The sequence below is a fragment of the Xenopus tropicalis genome, chromosome 3, assembly GCF_000004195.4.
Source record: "Xenopus tropicalis strain Nigerian chromosome 3, UCB_Xtro_10.0, whole genome shotgun sequence".
NCBI lineage: Eukaryota > Metazoa > Chordata > Amphibia > Anura > Pipidae > Xenopus > Xenopus tropicalis.
In genome coordinates, this window is record NC_030679.2 from 23,021,865 (window position 1) to 23,041,059 (window position 19,195).

Genomic DNA, 19,195 nt, shown 5'->3' on the forward strand with positions numbered 1-19,195 from the left:
CAGCAAGTGACCAATTGCAATCATGCACAATTTCTATCCTAGGTACCCTATATGTACTATAGCCCTTATGTACTTTAATATAGACAGTAGTCTCCTCTGTAAATAATAATGCCCTCCAGTGTAAACAGGGAGAAATCTCTGCCAGTACCACAGAAGTGGCTGGAATATGCCCAGTGTGCAGTGAAATAGCAGCTGTATTGTACATTCCAAGGGTGGGGAGGAGGACACACCACTTACAGATGTGCCTGTAACCCTTTCATGTACATACACCGGTACGTTTGGCTTTGTTAATACGGGTGATTTCCCATGTATCCCCATTTTGTCATGCTAAAGCTGCTATTGCTTATATGGCTCTGTGCAGCTTCCCACAGAATGACTGCTACCTCAGCTTCCACTTCTGCGTCCCATTCCGCTAGTTCCCAGAATGCACTGCTACATAACAGCGCTTCCAGCTCCTCAGCAGAGAAGCCCCCCCAGTGAAACAAGGTGTGTAGAAGGGGCGGGTCCTGCGCTAAGGTCTGGCCAATAGCTGGCTGCCTGGGCGGGTCCAGGTACTGTACTTAATGAAAGGCTGAAACTTGCATATTTGTTCTCCCCGGACTGTGCCAAGGCAGAGGCTGCAGGTAAGTTCTTCTGAATGAATGTTCTGTATTATTTTTTTTGTACTTGCTCGAAAAGTCCCTGTTTTCTTTCTTAATTTTTTTCATAATCATTTAATGCTAGCCCAAGTGATTTTTCCGAGACCATCTATTGCTATAAAGGCGTTTTCTCTCCAAATTGGGTTTTTATGTAGCAACTTTACACTAGTTTCTATTGTGCATTGATTCCCTTACCGGTTTGAGCACTGGTACCGATAGAGTTAAAGGGGGCGGGGGCTGCCTCCCCGTTTAACTCCTTCGGTGAGGCACTAAAGCAGAGGTTTTGATTTATAAGATGACATTTAACTCTTTAACTACTAGTGCCACTTCAAACCAAGTACACTATAAATGCTGCAGTTCAAACAACAGCTTTTACAACTAGTTTTTTTTTTTTACATTCTTATACAGTGCCAAATATTAGTACAGGTATAGGACCCGTTATCCAGAATGCTCGGGACCAAGGGTATTCCGGATAAGGGGTCTTTCTGTAATTTGGATCTCCATACCTTAAGTCTACAAAAAAATCAATAAAACATTAATTAAACCCAATAGGATTGTTTTGCATCTAATAAGGATTAATTATATCTTAGTTGGGATCAATTATAAGGTTCTGTTTTATTTCTACAGAGAAAAAGGAAATCAGTTTTAAAATTCTGAATTATTTGATTAAAATGGAGTCTATGGGAGACAGGCTTTCCGTAATTCGGAGCTTTCTGGATAATGGGTTTCCGGATAAGGGATCCCATACCTGTATTAGTTACTGGGGCCCCACTGCAAAATCATTTTGAGCCCCATAAACTTTAATAATAAGACACTTTATATAAACATAGAATGAAACTGCTTGAGTTGGTGCTCGATGGGGCCCCCAACATCTCATTGGAGCCCCACAGCAGTCATGTTATGCCCCACTGCTATTAGGCTCTGTAGCCATTGGCAAAACATTAAATATATTGACCAAACATTAAGTATGTGGCTGCCTCAATTATATTTGTATAATCCCCATAAACAATGTGTAATATATGAAAAAAAGTTGTTCAATAAGAACTCAAGCATTAAAAATTTCTCTCACAGGGCAGCAGTACTGTCACACTTGGGTTAGATTCTAGTAATCTTTCTAAGAGCGCCAATTTGTAAACCATTATTGACATGGCTGCCATCAATGGCCCATATATTGCCTAGCCCTAGATGTTTTATTTCTCACTAAAAACACTGCACCAGAAAGGCAGTTGGCACAAGAGCCTTGCCTAAAAAACAGATGGTTGCCTATGTTGGCATTTTTACTCTTTTCTAATCTGAAACATTGGAGGGTTACTTCAGGAGTTAATAATGATTAATGTACCACTATTGTAAAATATAATGATATTATAAGTCACTTAGGAGTTCCATAAAAAGGCACGAGGCAGAAGGCACAACAGGGGGTGCATTATTTATTATAATACACAGCTTTTATTGAGTCATGTGACAGAAATTACATCACAATGCACCGGTTATAACCAATGACATCATTAAGTACTGTTTATATAGTAAATAATCTACCCCCTATTGTAAAATATAGTGTTATTATAAGTCACCAAGGAGTTCCGTGATCATATAAATGCTAATTTTTCATTTTTCATAAATCTATATCACATTCCTTTTCCTATTTCCTAATTAGCAAAGTGACTGAGATGTGATGAAAGATTAAAAAAAACAGAGGAAATAATAACACAGCAGTTTCAAAGTCATTTAATGGAAAACCAATTATAGTCAGTAGCAAAATATTGCTCAGAGCTATTAGAAATCCACAAATCTTAAAAACCAATAATATGGGTTGAAGTTATGCCATCTGTGTAGTTCAAATGCAAGTATTGCAAGCTGCCCTGCAGCAAGATTAAACTGTAATCCCTATGTTGAACAAGGTTGGGCAGATATGCAATAGCCATGGCACGCAACAAGACACCCATGGGTATATCGCCTGTATCATACACTAAGAACAGGCCTAAAAGGAGCCTAAGTCTAAAGAATGTACATTCAATTCCAAGGTCACTGGATTTTCTTGTCCTAATTCCCATCTGGAGGGCATAAGTAGAGAATGCACTTAATGTCAGTAACCTGGGAGTAAAACGTCAGGACTCTCCAGCAGATGTGGTGTGAGCAGTTTCACATACCAGTGTGGCGTGTGCTATACCCACCGGCATCAATGTTAGGAACAGGAAATAGGGGCCTCTGGCTGACCGAAGGCTACCTTTCCATGGGCGTACAAAACCCATACGTCATTTCTGTCTCAGGGGACTTTACTATATTCTGTTATCCACTTACTACCCCTACTGATTGGTTATACCACTGATTACATATATATATATATATATATATATATATATATATATATATATATATATATATATATATATATGTATGTGTGTGTGTGTGTGTATGAAATGGATATATAATAATTGGAGATCATGTGTTTTGTACATCCTTTGTGCCTTCAAATCTCCAATTATTATATAATGAAAGGTATCCAATTAAGGTGTGGGAAGGGGGGTGGAGTTAGACCTTTAAAAAAAGTGTGGCATTTATTGTATTATACATGGCTTGATAAAGGAGCGGGACGCTCTGAAATGTTACATTTTTTTCTATGTGTTTTTAACAATAGAGTGTTTGGAGTGCAGGACATTTTTTGGTGGATTTTTGTATGTGAGCCTGTACCAACGGGCTAAGTCCTTTTGCACTCAGAGTTTTCAGCAGTGGCAGTTTTCTTTAGTGAATATATATATATATATATATACACACATATATTTTCCTGGCATGACACACATTGTATATAAATAGGTGTAAAGGTCCCCATACACGGGCCGATTATAGCTGCCGATATCGGTCCCTTGGACCGATTCGGAAGCTTATCGGCCCGTGTAGGGGCAGAACCGTGGGGCCTGGCCGACCGATATCTGGCCTGAAATTGGCCAGATATCAATCGGCCAGGTTAGAAAATCCAGTCGGATTGGGGACCGCATCGGCTCGTTGATGTGGTCCACGAACCGACTGCCCCATTGCCGCGTGCAGAATTCGATCGCCAAGCAAGCGGATCTGCCCGTGTATGGCCAGCTTTATAACATTGCTACAAATTGGCCTGTATTTGGCATCAGCAACTCATTCTGTATGCAGTTTTGCCTCACTTAGAAGCTCTTGATAAAATATTGGTATCACATACCAATATTTTACAAATAACTACCGCTCCATGGTCAATGCTTTCATTAATCCTAAATGAGCCCCTGGTCAGTAATTACAGCAAACTGACTCCATCTCGGCAATTCCTTGAAAGTCATGTTCTCTGGAGAAGCTGGAAAGGCTTTCATTCTTTTACCCCCCCCTCATTCTGTTTATTGCTGGGAAGGATGTTACATTGCTGCACTACATATGGAAACTGTTTGCTAATCATGTGCAGGCAGGATCTGCCACTTGTCACTCAGCAGCTGTTGCTACACCAAACCAACACAATTTATGTATGAGACCAAATCATGTAATACTATCCATAATGAGTGCGTGAACTGAGCAGGATATCTGAATACATGGATTTAATTTTTTTTTATATTACTTAGTTAAGCTGAACAAGCATTCCACCACTTTCCTGGTAAATTGGCCACTGGAAGGCACAGATTTATTAGCCTTTGTGAGTTAGGTTACCTCATTAGAGCAATTATGTGTGGTTGCTTTAATATAAATAAACACAAATATGCAGGTATATAGTCAGGTCCAAAATAGGTATGGTAAAAAATGAATGCAATCTCCATATAGAAATAAACTATATGTCTAGCCCTGTAACCATATATCTTACAAAGCCATATTAACCTAACAAGGTGCCATACATGCTGTTGGTTCACAACATCTATGGCACTATGTTAGGTTAATATGGCCCTGTAACTTTATATGGATACAGGGCTAGACATATAGTGACATATATTTCTGTAGTAAAACAATAGTGTCCCACAAAGCCCTGGCCATAAATGGAGATTACATAATTTATCTTTATATTTCAGTGTATTCCCATCAAGCAGCAGTAGCAGCCATGACATCTCTTGTGAGGCAATGTCATCCATAGCCTATAATGTAAAGTACCGGGACCACTCCTATCTTAACTCTAGGGTATATACCAGTAAAGTATCAGTGTGCTTTATTCAAATAAATAAATGTATATATAATTATATATATATATATATAGCTACATTTCCATTCTATTTTGTCCAAACATGTTCCCTCCTGACTGTTGTAAAAGGCATTTGGGGATATAGCACAGTGGGCACTTCATTCTGCGGGCACAGTATGTGTCTCCCATCAGTGCTGAGTGTGTAGCGTAGCCTTCATTCCCCTACAAACCTGCCTTTGTTGCAGGCACAAGCTTGCCTCTGTCAGTGGGAATAAATGGTGTGTGAATCAGTCAGCAGAGGTATAATCAGCTTGCTGTTTCTATAAGGATACTGCCTGTGTTTCGTATGAGAGATGCAGTACACGTAGCATCCTGTCTCCTTGGATTTTAGCTGAATATCAGCTTTTCAACAAGGATTTTTGGTTCAAAACTTTAGAGCAAGGTAAGAAATCTGGATAATTAAATGCAAAGAAAGCTCAAAAGGTTACTCCAGAGGTGTTGGTCAAGCAACCTTGTACTGAAGGAAGGCTTAGGTGCTTTCTCCAATGGTGCCACCTATGGGTAGCTGTGGTGTGGGTTAGGATTTAGTGGGTTCCATATTTCAGGGGCCCTACCTCTTTATCTACAGGAATGTGGATTATGTTAGATGAATTTACAATATAACTGTTTTGTATGGGAACATAATTTTGAATTACATGTCCTGTTGCTGAGGCCTGTGGCTGTGAGAAAGCAAGTGTAGTAGGGAGAGATGGTGCCTATAGTAGCAGTAAGGGGATAATAGCCTCTGGGAAGGGACTGGGGCTGTGGGATAGCAGGTATAGTAGGGAGAGATGGTGCCTATAGTAGCAGTGGGGGGATAATAGCCTCTGGGAAGGGACTGGGGCTGTGGGATAGCAGGTATAGTAGGGAGAGATGGTGCCTATAGTAGCAGTGGGATAATAGCCTCTGGGAAGGGACTGGGGCTGTGGGATATCAGGTATAGTAGGGAGAGATGGTGCCTATAGTAGCAGTGGGATAATAGCCTCTGGGAAGGGACTGTGGCTGTGGGATAGCAGGTATAGTAGGGAGAGATGGTGCCTATAGTAGCAGTGGGGGGATAATAGCCTCTGGGAAGGGACTGTGGCTGTGGGATAGCAGGTATAGTAGGGAGAGATGGTGCCTATAGTAGCAGTGGGGGGAAAATAGCCTCTGGGAAGGGACTGTGGCTGTGGGATAGCAGGTATAGTAGGGAGAGATGGTGCCTATAGTAGCAGTGGGGGGATAATAGCCCCTGGGAAGGGACTGGGGCTGTGGGATAGCAGGTATAGTAGGGAGAGATGGTGCCTATAGTAGCAGTGGGGGGATAATAGCCTCTGGGAAGGGACTGGGGCTGTGGGATAGCAGGTATAGTAGGAAAAGATGAGTTCAGTTGAGAATAGCCTTTCCCTCACCTTATTCCATTGTTCCACTATACTTATTGAACCAGAGAGATGTTAACTTCCAGAATCCATCACTTTACAATGGAACAAGGTGAGGGAGAAGTTGTGTTACCCGGTGTCTATGGGGAATGGGGAACTTATCCCCAGAAACAGAGCTCACGTTTTTTTCTCTGTGTAAAAAATACATTTCTTTTTGTTTCTGGAAGTTCAGATAGTTTTCCTGCACTTTTTCAATGTAAGCCCAATGGAGTGAGTTTTTGTCAAAGGTAGGGTATATTTTCCCATTAAGAACCATACGTTGAACTGTTCTACTTGATAAAAATATTTGTAATCTGTTTTGCAATAAACCCTACCACCACTTAAGAGGGGCTTTAATCGCCAGCATATCCAGGAATATGCCCCCCGCTGCGTTTAATAAGTTTTGTGGTTACTCAATGTGCAGCCCAGGGAGCTGCGGTGGAAATGACGCATCTAATTTACTCGCTGCATTGTCAGTAATTGAAGCCAGATGTTGTATATGTATCCTATCCTGTCCCCCCCATGCATATAGAGCACTAGGGGGGAGGGTCCTTTAAATATTAACCTCTTCATTTACAATATAAGGATTGATCCTTGGCCCTGCTGTATGCTAAATTTTTAAGGATAGTAAAGAAATTTGGGGGACAGCAGTTTGTATACATTTTCAGTTAATCCCTGAAATGCTAGTGAAATATAACTGTCAGGGACAACAAGCAAAACTTGAAATAAAATATTCAAAAGATTTCAAATAAAGTTGCAAAAGTGCTCAGGAGTGCAAGGGAACTCATTTGAATGGGTTAATATCCCTGTTTGAAACATTCTGGTATAGCAAATGTGCTTCCTATTAGCAAATTGTGGCGAGACTCTGTACAGAGGTTCAGGAGTATCCTTTACATTTAATTATATTTAAGGCAAAATAAGAATATCTGTGTAAGCAGGGCATTTCTTTTTTCTGTGCATAGATAGATAGACATACAGTCTGCAGTCTTCTGGCTTCAGCAGAGTTAATTTCATACATTATAATAGCAACAGTGCCATCAGATGGGCAGAAAATGTAAGTTTCTATTAATTAGTATAATACCTTATGATTGTATTTTTATTTACATCTCCAGGTTGAGAAACTTCTAAAGCATCCGTGTCGGGCATTTTTACCCAATTGGAAAAACAAATCAAAATCCTCCATCTTGAAAAATGGTTCAGGTTAAAAACATTTGCTGCATCGGTGCTGGATATGTAGGAGGTCCAACGTGTACGGTCATAGCCCAGATGTGTCCGGAAGTCACAGTCACAGTGGTGGACATCAACGAGGAGAGAATCCGTGCCTGGAACTCTGACCAGCTGCCAATTTATGAGGTATCCGCTTAAAGGCACACTTAGGTGCACATTTACTAAGATCTGATTTTTTTTCTGGGCTTAAAACACGATATGGTATAAATTCGGAGTAACCACGATAATTTCTGAAGTTCTAAAATGTCTCAAAAATGCTTTCATCATTCGTACGACAATATCACAATAGCATTTCGAAAGTCACAATATTTTTGTGCCGAAAAGTTCGTTATGCCACGAAAACCTTTTTGGCTTTGATGCCTTCCATGTCTGGCTTTGGAAGCCTTCCATAGGACTCAATGGTACTTGGCAGATCAAACCTGGTGAAAAGTGTAACCAAAGTGTTAACAAATTCCGAAATGTTTGTATTTTTTGCACAAAGTACAATTTTTCCAAAAACTTTAATTTTACTTTTTGCATACATTCCGAAAAGTTCTTTAAGTTAGAAAAAATACGAAATTATCTCAAAATTGTTTAGTAAATGGGCCCCTAAAAGTAGGGATGCACTGAATCCATTATTTTGGGATCCTGCCAAACGGCTAATCCTTTGAGAAAGATTTGGCCGAATATCAAACTGAATCCAAATCCTAATTTTCATATGCAAATTAGGCCACAGATAGGATTAAAAGAACTTTATTTATTTGGAAAAAAGTCATGTGATTTGAAGGATTCGGTCAGGCATGTGGATTTGGCCAGATCCAAATCCTGCTGAAAAAAGCCGAATCCTGAACTGAATCCTGGATTTGGTGCATCCCTAACTTGAAGTTATGTGTTTTATGATAGCTTGCAGAGGGAGATGCCATAACACTATGCCAGTGCAGGTATGACTCTGTAGTCAGGCCCGGATTTGTGGTAAGGCCGCAACAGAATTTTTAAATTTGGCTCCCATATGGAGAAGTCGGGACCTCTCCCCACTGCTCCGTATGGGAGTTTAACTCGGGGGGGGGGGGTGCGGGGGCGGCCTCGGGGCGCCTCAAAGTTAAATCCGGCCCTGTCTATAGTAAGCAAAATTTTTAACAGAGATTACATCTACCAGCTAGGCTATAGGGTTGTACCATATGCTACACAGAGAGCTGACATTTCATAATACTCAAGAGAAACCTTTAGTGTTAAATTTCTATGTTTTGTTAATGTTAAATTACGATTAGTTGTATGCATCCGCCTTTAGGGCAGAATCTCTTAAAATTTACATATTCAAGGGCCATTATTTAATAAGTTTTGATTTGGGTTTTTATAATAAGATACTAAGTACAGATTGTATAACCATTTTCCTATTGTTTCATTTTCTTATCTTTTATAAAGTTATTTACCTTTACCTAAAGCCAGCACTTGCCTTGGGCTGTGGCCAAAAGAAGGAATATATAAACACCACACATTAATATTGTTAAGATTTTCCTATGTATTATGAAGTTATTTCCCTTTACACATAGCCATCAGGGGCCATAGGTTAGGGGCAGGAGGCCTTAACTGGCAATATGTGGATCCTGGCAAATGCCAGAGGTTCTGCTGTAAGATAGCATAGACACAGTGGCATGATTTAGCCATGCCGGGCCCCCCACCAATAAACCTATGGAGGGACCTGGTACGCAAAGCATTAGCAACCTTCCCCCATACCCAGCCACCAGCCCCGCTCACATTCCCAGCTCCTTACAGGCTGGTGTAGCATGCTTGCTTTTTGGTGATAGAGCAGCTAGGGAGAGGGTGACATGGGTGGTTCCAACCGCTAGGTACTATAGTTTCTAAAACTATAAAGGGAGCAGGACGCGGCCCCCCTCTCCCTTATTGTGCGGTGTGCTTTTTCTATTGTTGTGCCACTGCATTGACAGAGGGATGTTTGGGCCTTGGTGTACTTGAAATGCCAGGGCCTATTTTAAATCCCAGTTCGGTCCCGAGCGATAGTGATTAGGGTTGTGGCCATAAAGAAGAATATGTAAACTCCACACATTGGAGTGCCCTTTACTCCAGTATTCCTGTTTTTCCCATACAACAGTCAGTGATTCTATAGGCATTCATATTAATACCTCTGTGATTTTGATGATACCTCTGTGATTTTAACACTTTCAGCCTCAGTGTTTCCCAATGTTAATAACCGTATTAGAAAGGATATAGATTAAATGTAAGACTTTCATTTCTTCTCTCCTGCGCAACTTTCAGCCTGTAATTCAAACCTGGCCTCTAGGGGCAGTGACTGAATGACAGACAGGTGGCATTTCAGCTGCAGAACCAAAACAATAAATAATGCAAGAAAAAGGAGACCGACTGCAAACTAAATAATTGTCATAATTCCACTGGCTACATCATTCTGACATTGAATTTCATGTCGCATGTTAAATGTGCACGTTAAACCCATGTTCAAAAAATGTTTACTGTTTCTAATTATAAAAACCGGTGCATATATAAAACTCTAATCCTATGACTTGATCTGAAATGTCCTCTCTTATTTTCACTCTGCACAGCCTGGACTCCAAGACGTGGTAGATTTTTGCAGAGGGAAGAATCTTTTCTTTTCAACTAATATAAATGAAGCCATTAAAAAAGCTGATATCATCTTTATTTCGGTAAGCATTGGGGAATTCTTAATTAGCAGCGAATAGAGTAAGCACTCCTCCCAGCTGTCACGTTCTAGGTCTGAAAAGGGTGTTATAAGATAGGAGGTATTTGAGGTAGATTGGGGCGTATAGGAAGGTGCAACTGTGTTGTGTGACCTAAAATATCTAGATTTTGTCATCATGTGTTCAAGTATTTACAATAGAAAACTTTGAGCTTTTAGATTGAAAAGCTTTGTTGTTGCAGCTTACTGGGGTCTGTTGATCTGCTAAGGGTTATCTATCCCAGCCCAAGAGCATAATGCAGCCATTTTGGTAAAGACTGTGGTCCATCAGGTCTACCCCAAGTAGACATGGTACTTAGCTGTACAAATATTTGGAATCTGGAAAGGACTGGTTTCCATATAGAGTATAGCTGGACTATGGGTATAGAATATGGGATAACTGTAGTAACTGTACACTGTAACTTTAGTACTCAGCTATATATTGACTTTATATTTTTATTAGATTTTTCTTGTGTATCCCACTCAAGTTGCTGCCCCAACTTGCATAAGATGCCATTATTCTGGCCAGAACCTTTCTTCTCATCCTCATCACATCATTATATAGCATTAGAATTCACTGACAGAATAGGCCCAAAAACTGTGGGACTTGCCATTTAGTTGGCCAAAACACTGGATTTCTCTAGCTAAATATGGATAACAGTAAAAAAAAAAAAAATTTAATCAACCATAGCTACAGCGGGAATAATCTGTAGGGGGTCATATATAAACACTGTGCAGATTTAAACCTAGGCAGTACCTCTAGTCTACCTGCAGCTGACTGAAAAAAAGCTAGTCACTGAATGGTTGCTTTGAGATAAATGGGCCCAATTGTGTTTAATAATGCAGAAAATATTTTAGTACTAGTAGTGTATTATTAGTTGGTAGGGCCCTATAAGAGTCCATTGGGAAAAAAAGTGGGCATGTCCAATAATTTTGAAGAATTCCAGAAAGAAATGAATAGTAATGTGAATATAAATACTAATGTGAATGCTAATGAAATTGCTTATAATTATGTATCCACAGGTGAACACTCCCACCAAAACCTTTGGCATGGGCAAGGGCCGCGCAGCTGACTTGAAATATGTAGAAGCTTGTGCTCGCCAGATTGCAGATGTTGCCGATGGCTATAAGATCGTAGTGGAAAAGAGCACGGTGCCAGTACGAGCAGCTGAAATTATTCGGCGGATTTTCAAAACTAGCACTAAACCAAACCTTTCTTTCCAAGTGAGTGCAGTTTTAGCAGTTTGAATATGTAAAGCAAAACTCCATAGACGCCAGGGCTTTTGAGACTTAAAAAGAATGATATTTTTGAGCAACAACCACATGTGCCCATCCCATACCCTGGTACCCTTTACCTCAGGTACAGGGCACTGCAGTAACAATGTATTCTTAAATATTACTAAATAATTTCCTTAGTACAGGTGTGGGATCCATTATTCGGAAACTCATTATCCAGAAAGCTCTGAATTACAGGAGGCCATCTCCTATAGACTCCATTTTAATCAAATAATACAAAAAAATGATTTCCTTTTTCTCAATAATAATAATAATAATTATTATTAATAATAATAAAATACTACCTTGTACTTGATCCCATCTAAGATATCATAAATCCTTATTGGAGGCAACACAATGTTATTGGATTTTATAAATATTAAAATTATTTTTTTAGTGGAGTTAAGGTTTATTTGGAAAACCCCAGGTCCTGAGGATAATACCAATAAATTAATTTTATAAGAAAATGGCCTTTGTCTCCTGGCATGGGGGTTGTTTGACTGCCGTGAGAACCATAGCATACTATCCCCTTTTTGTGCCTTCTTATTTATATGGATAGGAAACATGTTGTCTCTGGTATACAGTGGTCCAGTAATAGGTAGGTATTGCTAAGGGGCATATAAGTCAGTGTTTGCTAGAAAACCCCACCTACTGGCACAACTAAGTAATTCTCCTGTAATACAAAGATGTAACTTGCATCTTAATTCTGAGTTATGCATCCCCTGACTCATAGTTAAAAGAATCAACAGAGACCTCTGCTCCAAGAGGTACTGTAATAACTTTAATGTGTGCTTAATATTCACAATATACCGTGGCCTGCCTTCTAATAAATTGTAACCTTTACTTTTCACCAGGTCCTTTCAAACCCAGAGTTCTTGGCAGAAGGCACTGCCATCGAGAATTTAAAGAACCCAGACAGAATACTCATTGGAGGAGATGAGACACCAGCAGGCCAGAATGCCATTGCAGCCCTCAGTGAGGTGTATGAACACTGGGTTCCTAAGAGTAAAATTATCACAACCAACACCTGGTCATCTGAGCTTTCCAAGCTGGTAAGCTTTCTCCTGTCTTTCAGTATTAGAATGTGTAAATTGTTTTACCTTGAATCCCTATCAATGATACACAATATACAATGGTGATCCCCAACCAGTGGCTCCTGGGCAACATGTTGCTCCCCAACCCCTTGGATGTTGCTCTCAGTGCCCCCAAACCAGGTAGTTATTCTTAAATTCCTGACTTGGGGGCAAGTTTTGGTTGAGTAAAAACAAGATTTCCTACCAAATAAAGCCCCCTGTAAGCTGATAGTGTTTATAGCCAATCTTAGCCCTTATTTGGCTCCTCCATGAACTTTTATGGTGCTTGGGTTGCTTATGATGCTTGTCTTTTTTACATTTGACTCTGGCTCATACGAAAAAAAGGTTGGGGACCCCTGATATTTAAGAACAAGAGATCACCCCCCCGAAGAAAAAATAGTAATTAAGGTTTATTTGTATTTGCAGGCTGCTAATGCATTTTTAGCACAGAGGATCAGCAGTATTAATTCTATCAGTGCACTCTGTGAAGTAACAGGAGCAGATGTAGGAGAAGTTGCTCATGCCATTGGGACTGATCAGAGGATTGGCCGGCCTTTCCTACAAGCGAGTATTGGTGAGTTAAGACTAGTTGTGGCCTGATGGCTTCTGGATGTGTAGCCAACTAAAACATCTGATTATGGTTTTTAATGGGCAATGTTACCCCAGGAACAACCCTTGTAGCCAGTTAACGGAGATACTGCACCATAAAATTGTTATAGTACAGATATTTCTTCTATAGTGATGTACAGGTATAGGACCTGTTATCCAGAATGCTTGGGACCCGGGGCTTTCCAGATAAGGGGTCTTTCAATAATTTGGATTTCCATGCCTTAAGTCTACTAAAAAAATCATTTAAACATCATTTAAACCCAATAAGATGTGTTTGCCTCCAATAAAGAAACCACAACAAGAGATCCTCTGCACTCACCCATTATCAATATATACAGGACATTAAGACATTCGGTGCATTAAGCTACTAAGAAATGCCCTTCCCTTTAAGCAAAACAGGGATTGTTTGTCCATACATTGCAATATACTTCAAGCTGGCCAACTGCGTCAAAGTCATCCCTTCTGACCAGTTCCTACACTGACTTATGCGATTCATTAAGAATTCTACTGCTTCAATATACATTTAGCCAAGGGACTAAGTTTTACCTGCAACTTTCTTGCTTTCAAGGTTAAAACCCCCATATGGTTGCCCTTTTATTGGCTCCACTGGGATCACCTGACTGCAGCTGGGAAGGGTGGGAGCTACAACATAGAGCTGGCCACTGCTCCTGTATAAGCTATAGCAAAAAAAGGGAAAGTTGTGCTCAACCACTAACTTATAAACCATTAGGCGGGGGTGCAATGAGGTTGTGACCACAAGAGATAAGAAAATCATTTTTAAAAATTAGAATTATTTTCTTATAAAGGGAGATGGCCTTTTTCGTAATACGGAACTTTCTGGATAACGGGTTTGCAGATAAGGGATCCCATACCTGTTTTTTTAAAAAATAGCTAATGTTTTTATCTAGTGTAATCTAAATAATTGCCTCTCTCTGCTGCTGTTCAGTCTGTGTTCTCAGGTATTAATTCAATATTAGTGATGGGCGAAATGTTTCGGCTGGCATGGATTTGCGGCGAATTTCCGCGTTTCGCCATTGGCGGATTGTTTCGCGAAACGGATGAAAAAATTAGCCGCACGTCCAAAAATTGTCGCCGTCATCAAAAAAGAATAGTCGCGGGCGTCAAACGAATAGGCGTGCAACGAAATAATAGCCGTGGGAGTCAAAATAATAGCCGTGGGCAACAAAATAATAGCCGTGGGTGACAATTTTTTTTGCCGCATGACATTTTCGCCGTTTCACGAATTTTTCGCCGTTTCGCAGATCTTTTGAAAGATTTGCGAATTTCTATTCAATATGCAAAGTAGAAATGAACTAAAATTACTAGTCCATGTAATCATCTACTGTTTAGTGATTTCCTTATGTTATGGAGGGATGTATTAAAACATTTAATGAAATCAAAACTTGCTATATATAAAGGGAGTAATTGGTAGATTATGTAAAAACAGTAATGATTTTCTTGATACTGAATTTTATTGGTGTCATAGGGATCAGTACCCCAACAACCCTTAAGGGGTTGTAGCTGCCGATATCTGTCCCTTAGACCGATTCGGCAGCTTATCGGCCCGTGTATGGGCACAAACGATGGCCCTGCCCGACCGACATCTGACCTGAAATTAGGCAGGGTAGGTTAAAAAATTTAGTTGGATTGGGGACTGCATCGGCTTGTTGATGCAGTCCCCGAACAGACTGCGTCTACTACAGTGTTGTAATTTGATCGTTTGGCCCCAGGGCAATTAGCCTAAGTTCACCCGATATCGCCCACCCATAGGTGGGGATATCAGGTCACCAAGCGAGCGGATCTTAACATGTATGGCCACCTCACTATGTCATGCAATTCCTCCTTCACATTGTTCCATTGTTGAGTGATTGAATTCTGGGACTTGGGGTCTCCAGAGAATCTGTGTCCTACCAACTATGGAAAGCAGAGGGACTTCAAATGTCAGAATTTCTGATTTCACAGTAGAGCAATATAAGTAGGTTGCATTACACTGTGAGCCTAAGGCTAGTTGGAAATTAGTTTCTTTTGAGTTTGTGGAATCAAGTATGGCTGTGTAGAAGAGAAAATCATTTATATTTGTTTATAGAATTTCAAATGATGTTTATGCACCTTTTCTACATAAACCCAATTTGGGGGTATAATTTCCTTTAACAATATTCATTGAATAATTGATGTAGCTTGGAGCCTTTTTCGGGCTATTAATTGGTCAAGCCTTAACAACCTGCTCTTTTACAGGATTCGGAGGCAGCTGTTTTCAGAAGGATATTCTAAACTTAATATATATATGTGAGACACTCAGCCTTCATGAGGTGGCCTTGTACTGGCAGCAGGTGAGTAACTATGCCAACATATACAAACGTATTATGTTAATGACATGAAAATTAGTTAGGCAGTAAGCTTGCACCATAGTATTGCTTGTCTCTATTCAAATAATTGTGTGTAGGGTTCAAGGCACAGTGTGTCCTTTGGGGCATATAATCTAAATATTGTATCTCAGGCATAAGCAAACTATGGGGCATGTTGTGGATCACTTATAAAATACTCATTCAGCAGGCACACAGTGCAGTCATAGTGTCATTATTGGGTAGCCCCTAACAATTTCTGGGAAGGTTTAGAGATAAACCCCATAAAAATAAGTGAACCAACCTGCAAAACTGAAATTGCACATTGGCAACAGGCTTATAAATGATTTCCAGTGTTCCTTATGTTTAAAAAAAAATGTATTGTTATTATGTTTCACCAAGAATTAACAGAATTCTTATGACAGGTGTTGGACATCAATGAATATCAGCGGAGGAGATTTGCTTCTCGCATTGTAAACTGTCTGTTTAACACAGTGGCAGACAAGAAGATTGCACTTCTGGGCTTTGCGTTCAAGAAAGACACTGGTGATACCAGGTAATGTGTTTTTTTTTATTTAATGTGAGGTGTTTTTGCTAAATGTTAGAGTGACATCTGGTGGTAAATTGTGAGACAACAAGGTACATGGTACATGGTACAAATCCACAAACAAGCCCTCTGTGTAATGAGCTGCTTATTATTACACAGGCTGCAGCTTGGAAAAGTGAGGGGTTTGTTTATACATGACTCATTCTCATTCTCACCCTTTGAACAAACTACCCTGTTTATAGGAGAAGAGCGGGAATGATTTCAATGAAAAAGAAAAAAGTTTCCCATTAATGGTTGATAATAACTAAAAAGAAAAGAAAGAAATAGAAAACACTTTAAAAATTAAACCAATTTATTGTGCTCCTCTTTAGCAAAGGTGTATTTGTACATAATTCCACTTTAATACAGGACCCAGGGTTGTCCCTAGCTGTGGGTGCCTGATGCAAATCTAACCTTGTTGTTAGAAAGTAACCTATGGGTAGGCATACTTTGGGCTATTGGTGGTTTCTGGTAGTATATCCACAGCAACTAAAGGGCGAGTGCTTGAGCAACATTGATGTTTGGTTTTACTGTTACCATATAATCCAGCTGTCATCATCTTTTCTTATTATACCTCCTTATCCACAACTGTTCCTTCCTGTGCCTTCTGTTCTTTATGATCCCACTATGGGCAGTGCTTTCCTTCCTGTTTAGACCTTCTAAAGACAGATCTAACAGTATCTCATAGACATAGGTATTGTTTTATTAAGCAATAATGCTATACATTGTTTAACTGATAAGTATTGAGTACACTGTATTGGTGCTGCAGACAACTGATACACTGATAAATGAAACCAACAAACAGGTTATAGCTTGGCTAGTATATGTCCTTATTTTTATCTGTATTGCAGGGAATCATCCAGCATTTATGTCTGCAAATATCTGATGGACGAGGGAGCTCACCTGGCCGTCTATGATCCGAAAGTCAAGAAAGAGCAGATTATACGAGACCTTTCCCACCCAGCCATCTCTGGGGACAATCCGGAGAGAGGTAAAACTTTGCCCATTGATGGTCAAAAAGCGACTTAAGACAGTTATTTTAAGTTTTGAGGGGCTTTTATTACAGAAAGTGATGCTGCCATTAGTTTATAAGTGATTCTAAGAAACAGAATAACCTCTTTGCTTGTGTTGATTAGTGACTAGTGGCTGGCTAAGGTTGCTGGGAGTTGTATTTTATAACATCTGGAGCACTATCAATGTGGTTTTCCTGAATTCTCAGTGCTTGTTCAGTAAAGTACATGGTAACAAAATAGGTAGAAAACCATCAATTAGATAATTAATCCTATTCACAACTACATTTTGTGTTTCTGCATCATGCCGCTTATCATTTGTATTGCATGTGTGTGCCTTCTCCTCAGTGTCAGAACTGGTAACCATCACATCAGAGCCATATGCTGCTTGTGAAAACACCCATGCACTTGTCATTTGCACAGAGTGGGACCTTTTTAAGGTGAGAATGTTAACCAATGCAAAGAGCGTCGCAGTGCACTGAAATGATGAATATTTATAAATGTTCTTTTATACTATTTTGCAGGATCTGGACTATGAAAGGATTTATGGAAAAATGCTTAAGCCTGCATTTATCTTTGATGGAAGACGGGTCTTGGACAATCTGCATAAGAGACTGCAGCAAATTGGCTTCCAGGTACATCTGCAAGAAAATACCCTTTTCAGGAGATTTTTAGTGCTTAGTTTTATTAAACATTTTGTTTTGGGGGTGACTAACGCTGACTCTTTTGGCCAACAGTTGTATCTCTATTCTGGAATAGTGCTTATACAGTATGTGTAGTAAGGCAACAGGGATACCAACGAAAGTAATTCTCCATAGGACTTGTGTCCCCACTGTCTACTCCAGAGAAACAGACTTAATATTAAAGGAGAAGGAAAACTAAAATCACTGGGGTGCCAAGTTGATGGCACCAACAAACAGGACCCCCACCCAGAGCAGGAGCACTGTCAGCAAGTGGCTAGAATCACTGGGGTCCCTAATAAGTTGACAGTCACCAAAGATTTTATCCTTCCTTCTCTGCTTGGCCTGTAAGTGCAGACTAAAAACAAGGCGGAAGGCAGCGGCAAACATTTTCTTGTTAATGTAATGTGACACTCGCCTAAAGGTGACCATACACGGGCCGATTGTAGCTGCCAATATAGGTCCCTTAGACCGATTCGGATGCTTATTGGCCCGTGTAGGGGCACAAACGACGGGCCTGCCCGACTAAAAAATGTAGTCAGATCCGGGACCGCATCGGCTCTTTGATGCAGTCCCTGAACCGACTGCGCATGTTCTGGCATTCGACCGAATTAGCCTAAATTCACCCCATATCGCCCACCCGTGGCTGTGCCTATCGGGAGAAGATCCGCTCGCTTGGCAACCTTGCTAAGCGAGAGGATTTTAATTACTTAAGGTGGCCATACACATTAAGATCCAGTTACCTAAGGCTGGTTTTAGGGTAAGACAAGGCTGGGAGTTGCTTAAAAAAAGCTGGAGTTAAGGCATTGCTGGTTGATCTGATTACTCTGATCCATTACATTCATTGTCAAGGGCCTCATTTTCTTTACCGTATCTCTAGAAATGTGTTATTTATAAATTTGTATTGCGTCTTCTCTGTTAACAAGAGAATGCTCTAAAAGTTGACTCTCTCTCTCTTTTCAGGTGGAAACCATTGGGAAGAAGGTTAATCCAGTTTCTTCATTAGTCTACCGGGCAGCATCCAAACCTGCATGTCAGGAGCAGGATCCTACCCCAGCAAAGAAAGTTAAAATCTAGATGAGCTTTTATTAATGGGACTTTATGGTATAGATCTATTGTATTAATATAGTTTATTTGTAAAGATATGCAAGGTGGCACAGCCACAACAATTTCTGACCCCATCCCCCCCCCACCTTACCTCCATCCTATTTCTTTTCTGCCTGGCAACCTTTCTAGACTACATTTTAGTACATACCTACTTCAGTCTTTTAGCCACTTTTAGTGTCCTTTTTTAAACACCCTTATAATGTTATGAAACTTTTTCTTGTATATCTTCAAGATTTCTATAAAATGTACTTTTGCTTTATCGTTTCCCTTCAAAGTCTAGTTCTATTGGACAGAAGCCACAAAAAAGTACCTCAACTATTTTGTTTGTGCTTAATAATTTTTTATATACTTTTATACTGTCATTTTTTATTCTGTAAATAAAAACCTTTTAAATATTTAA

The 19,195-nt window shown here is 39.9% G+C and overlaps 1 protein-coding gene across 1 annotated transcript; it reads left to right on the plus strand.

Moving 5' to 3' along the window:
- Positions 1–606: 606 nt before the first annotated feature.
- On the plus strand, positions 607–19,195 carry ugdhl (UDP-glucose dehydrogenase like). Its single transcript, NM_001013612.1, has 12 exons — positions 607–623; positions 7,310–7,550; positions 9,980–10,081; positions 11,137–11,337; positions 12,243–12,440; positions 12,888–13,035; positions 15,306–15,400; positions 15,838–15,968; positions 16,850–16,989; positions 17,357–17,448; positions 17,533–17,643; positions 18,652–19,195. Exons 2-12 carry the CDS (start codon positions 7,389–7,391, stop codon positions 18,763–18,765), a joined length of 1,494 nt encoding a protein of 497 aa, NP_001013630.1. The 5' UTR covers positions 607–623; positions 7,310–7,388; the 3' UTR covers positions 18,766–19,195.

Coding starts and splice junctions, on each gene's coding strand:
- ugdhl (NM_001013612.1), top strand. CDS start 7,389: ATGGTTCAGGTTAAAAACATTTGCTGCATCGGTGCTGGATATGTAGGA. Junction 12,441..12,887: donor CATCTGAGCTTTCCAAGCTG/GTAAGCTTTCTC, acceptor TTGTATTTGCAG/GCTGCTAATGCATTTTTAGC. Junction 13,036..15,305: donor TTTCCTACAAGCGAGTATTG/GTGAGTTAAGAC, acceptor GCTCTTTTACAG/GATTCGGAGGCAGCTGTTTT.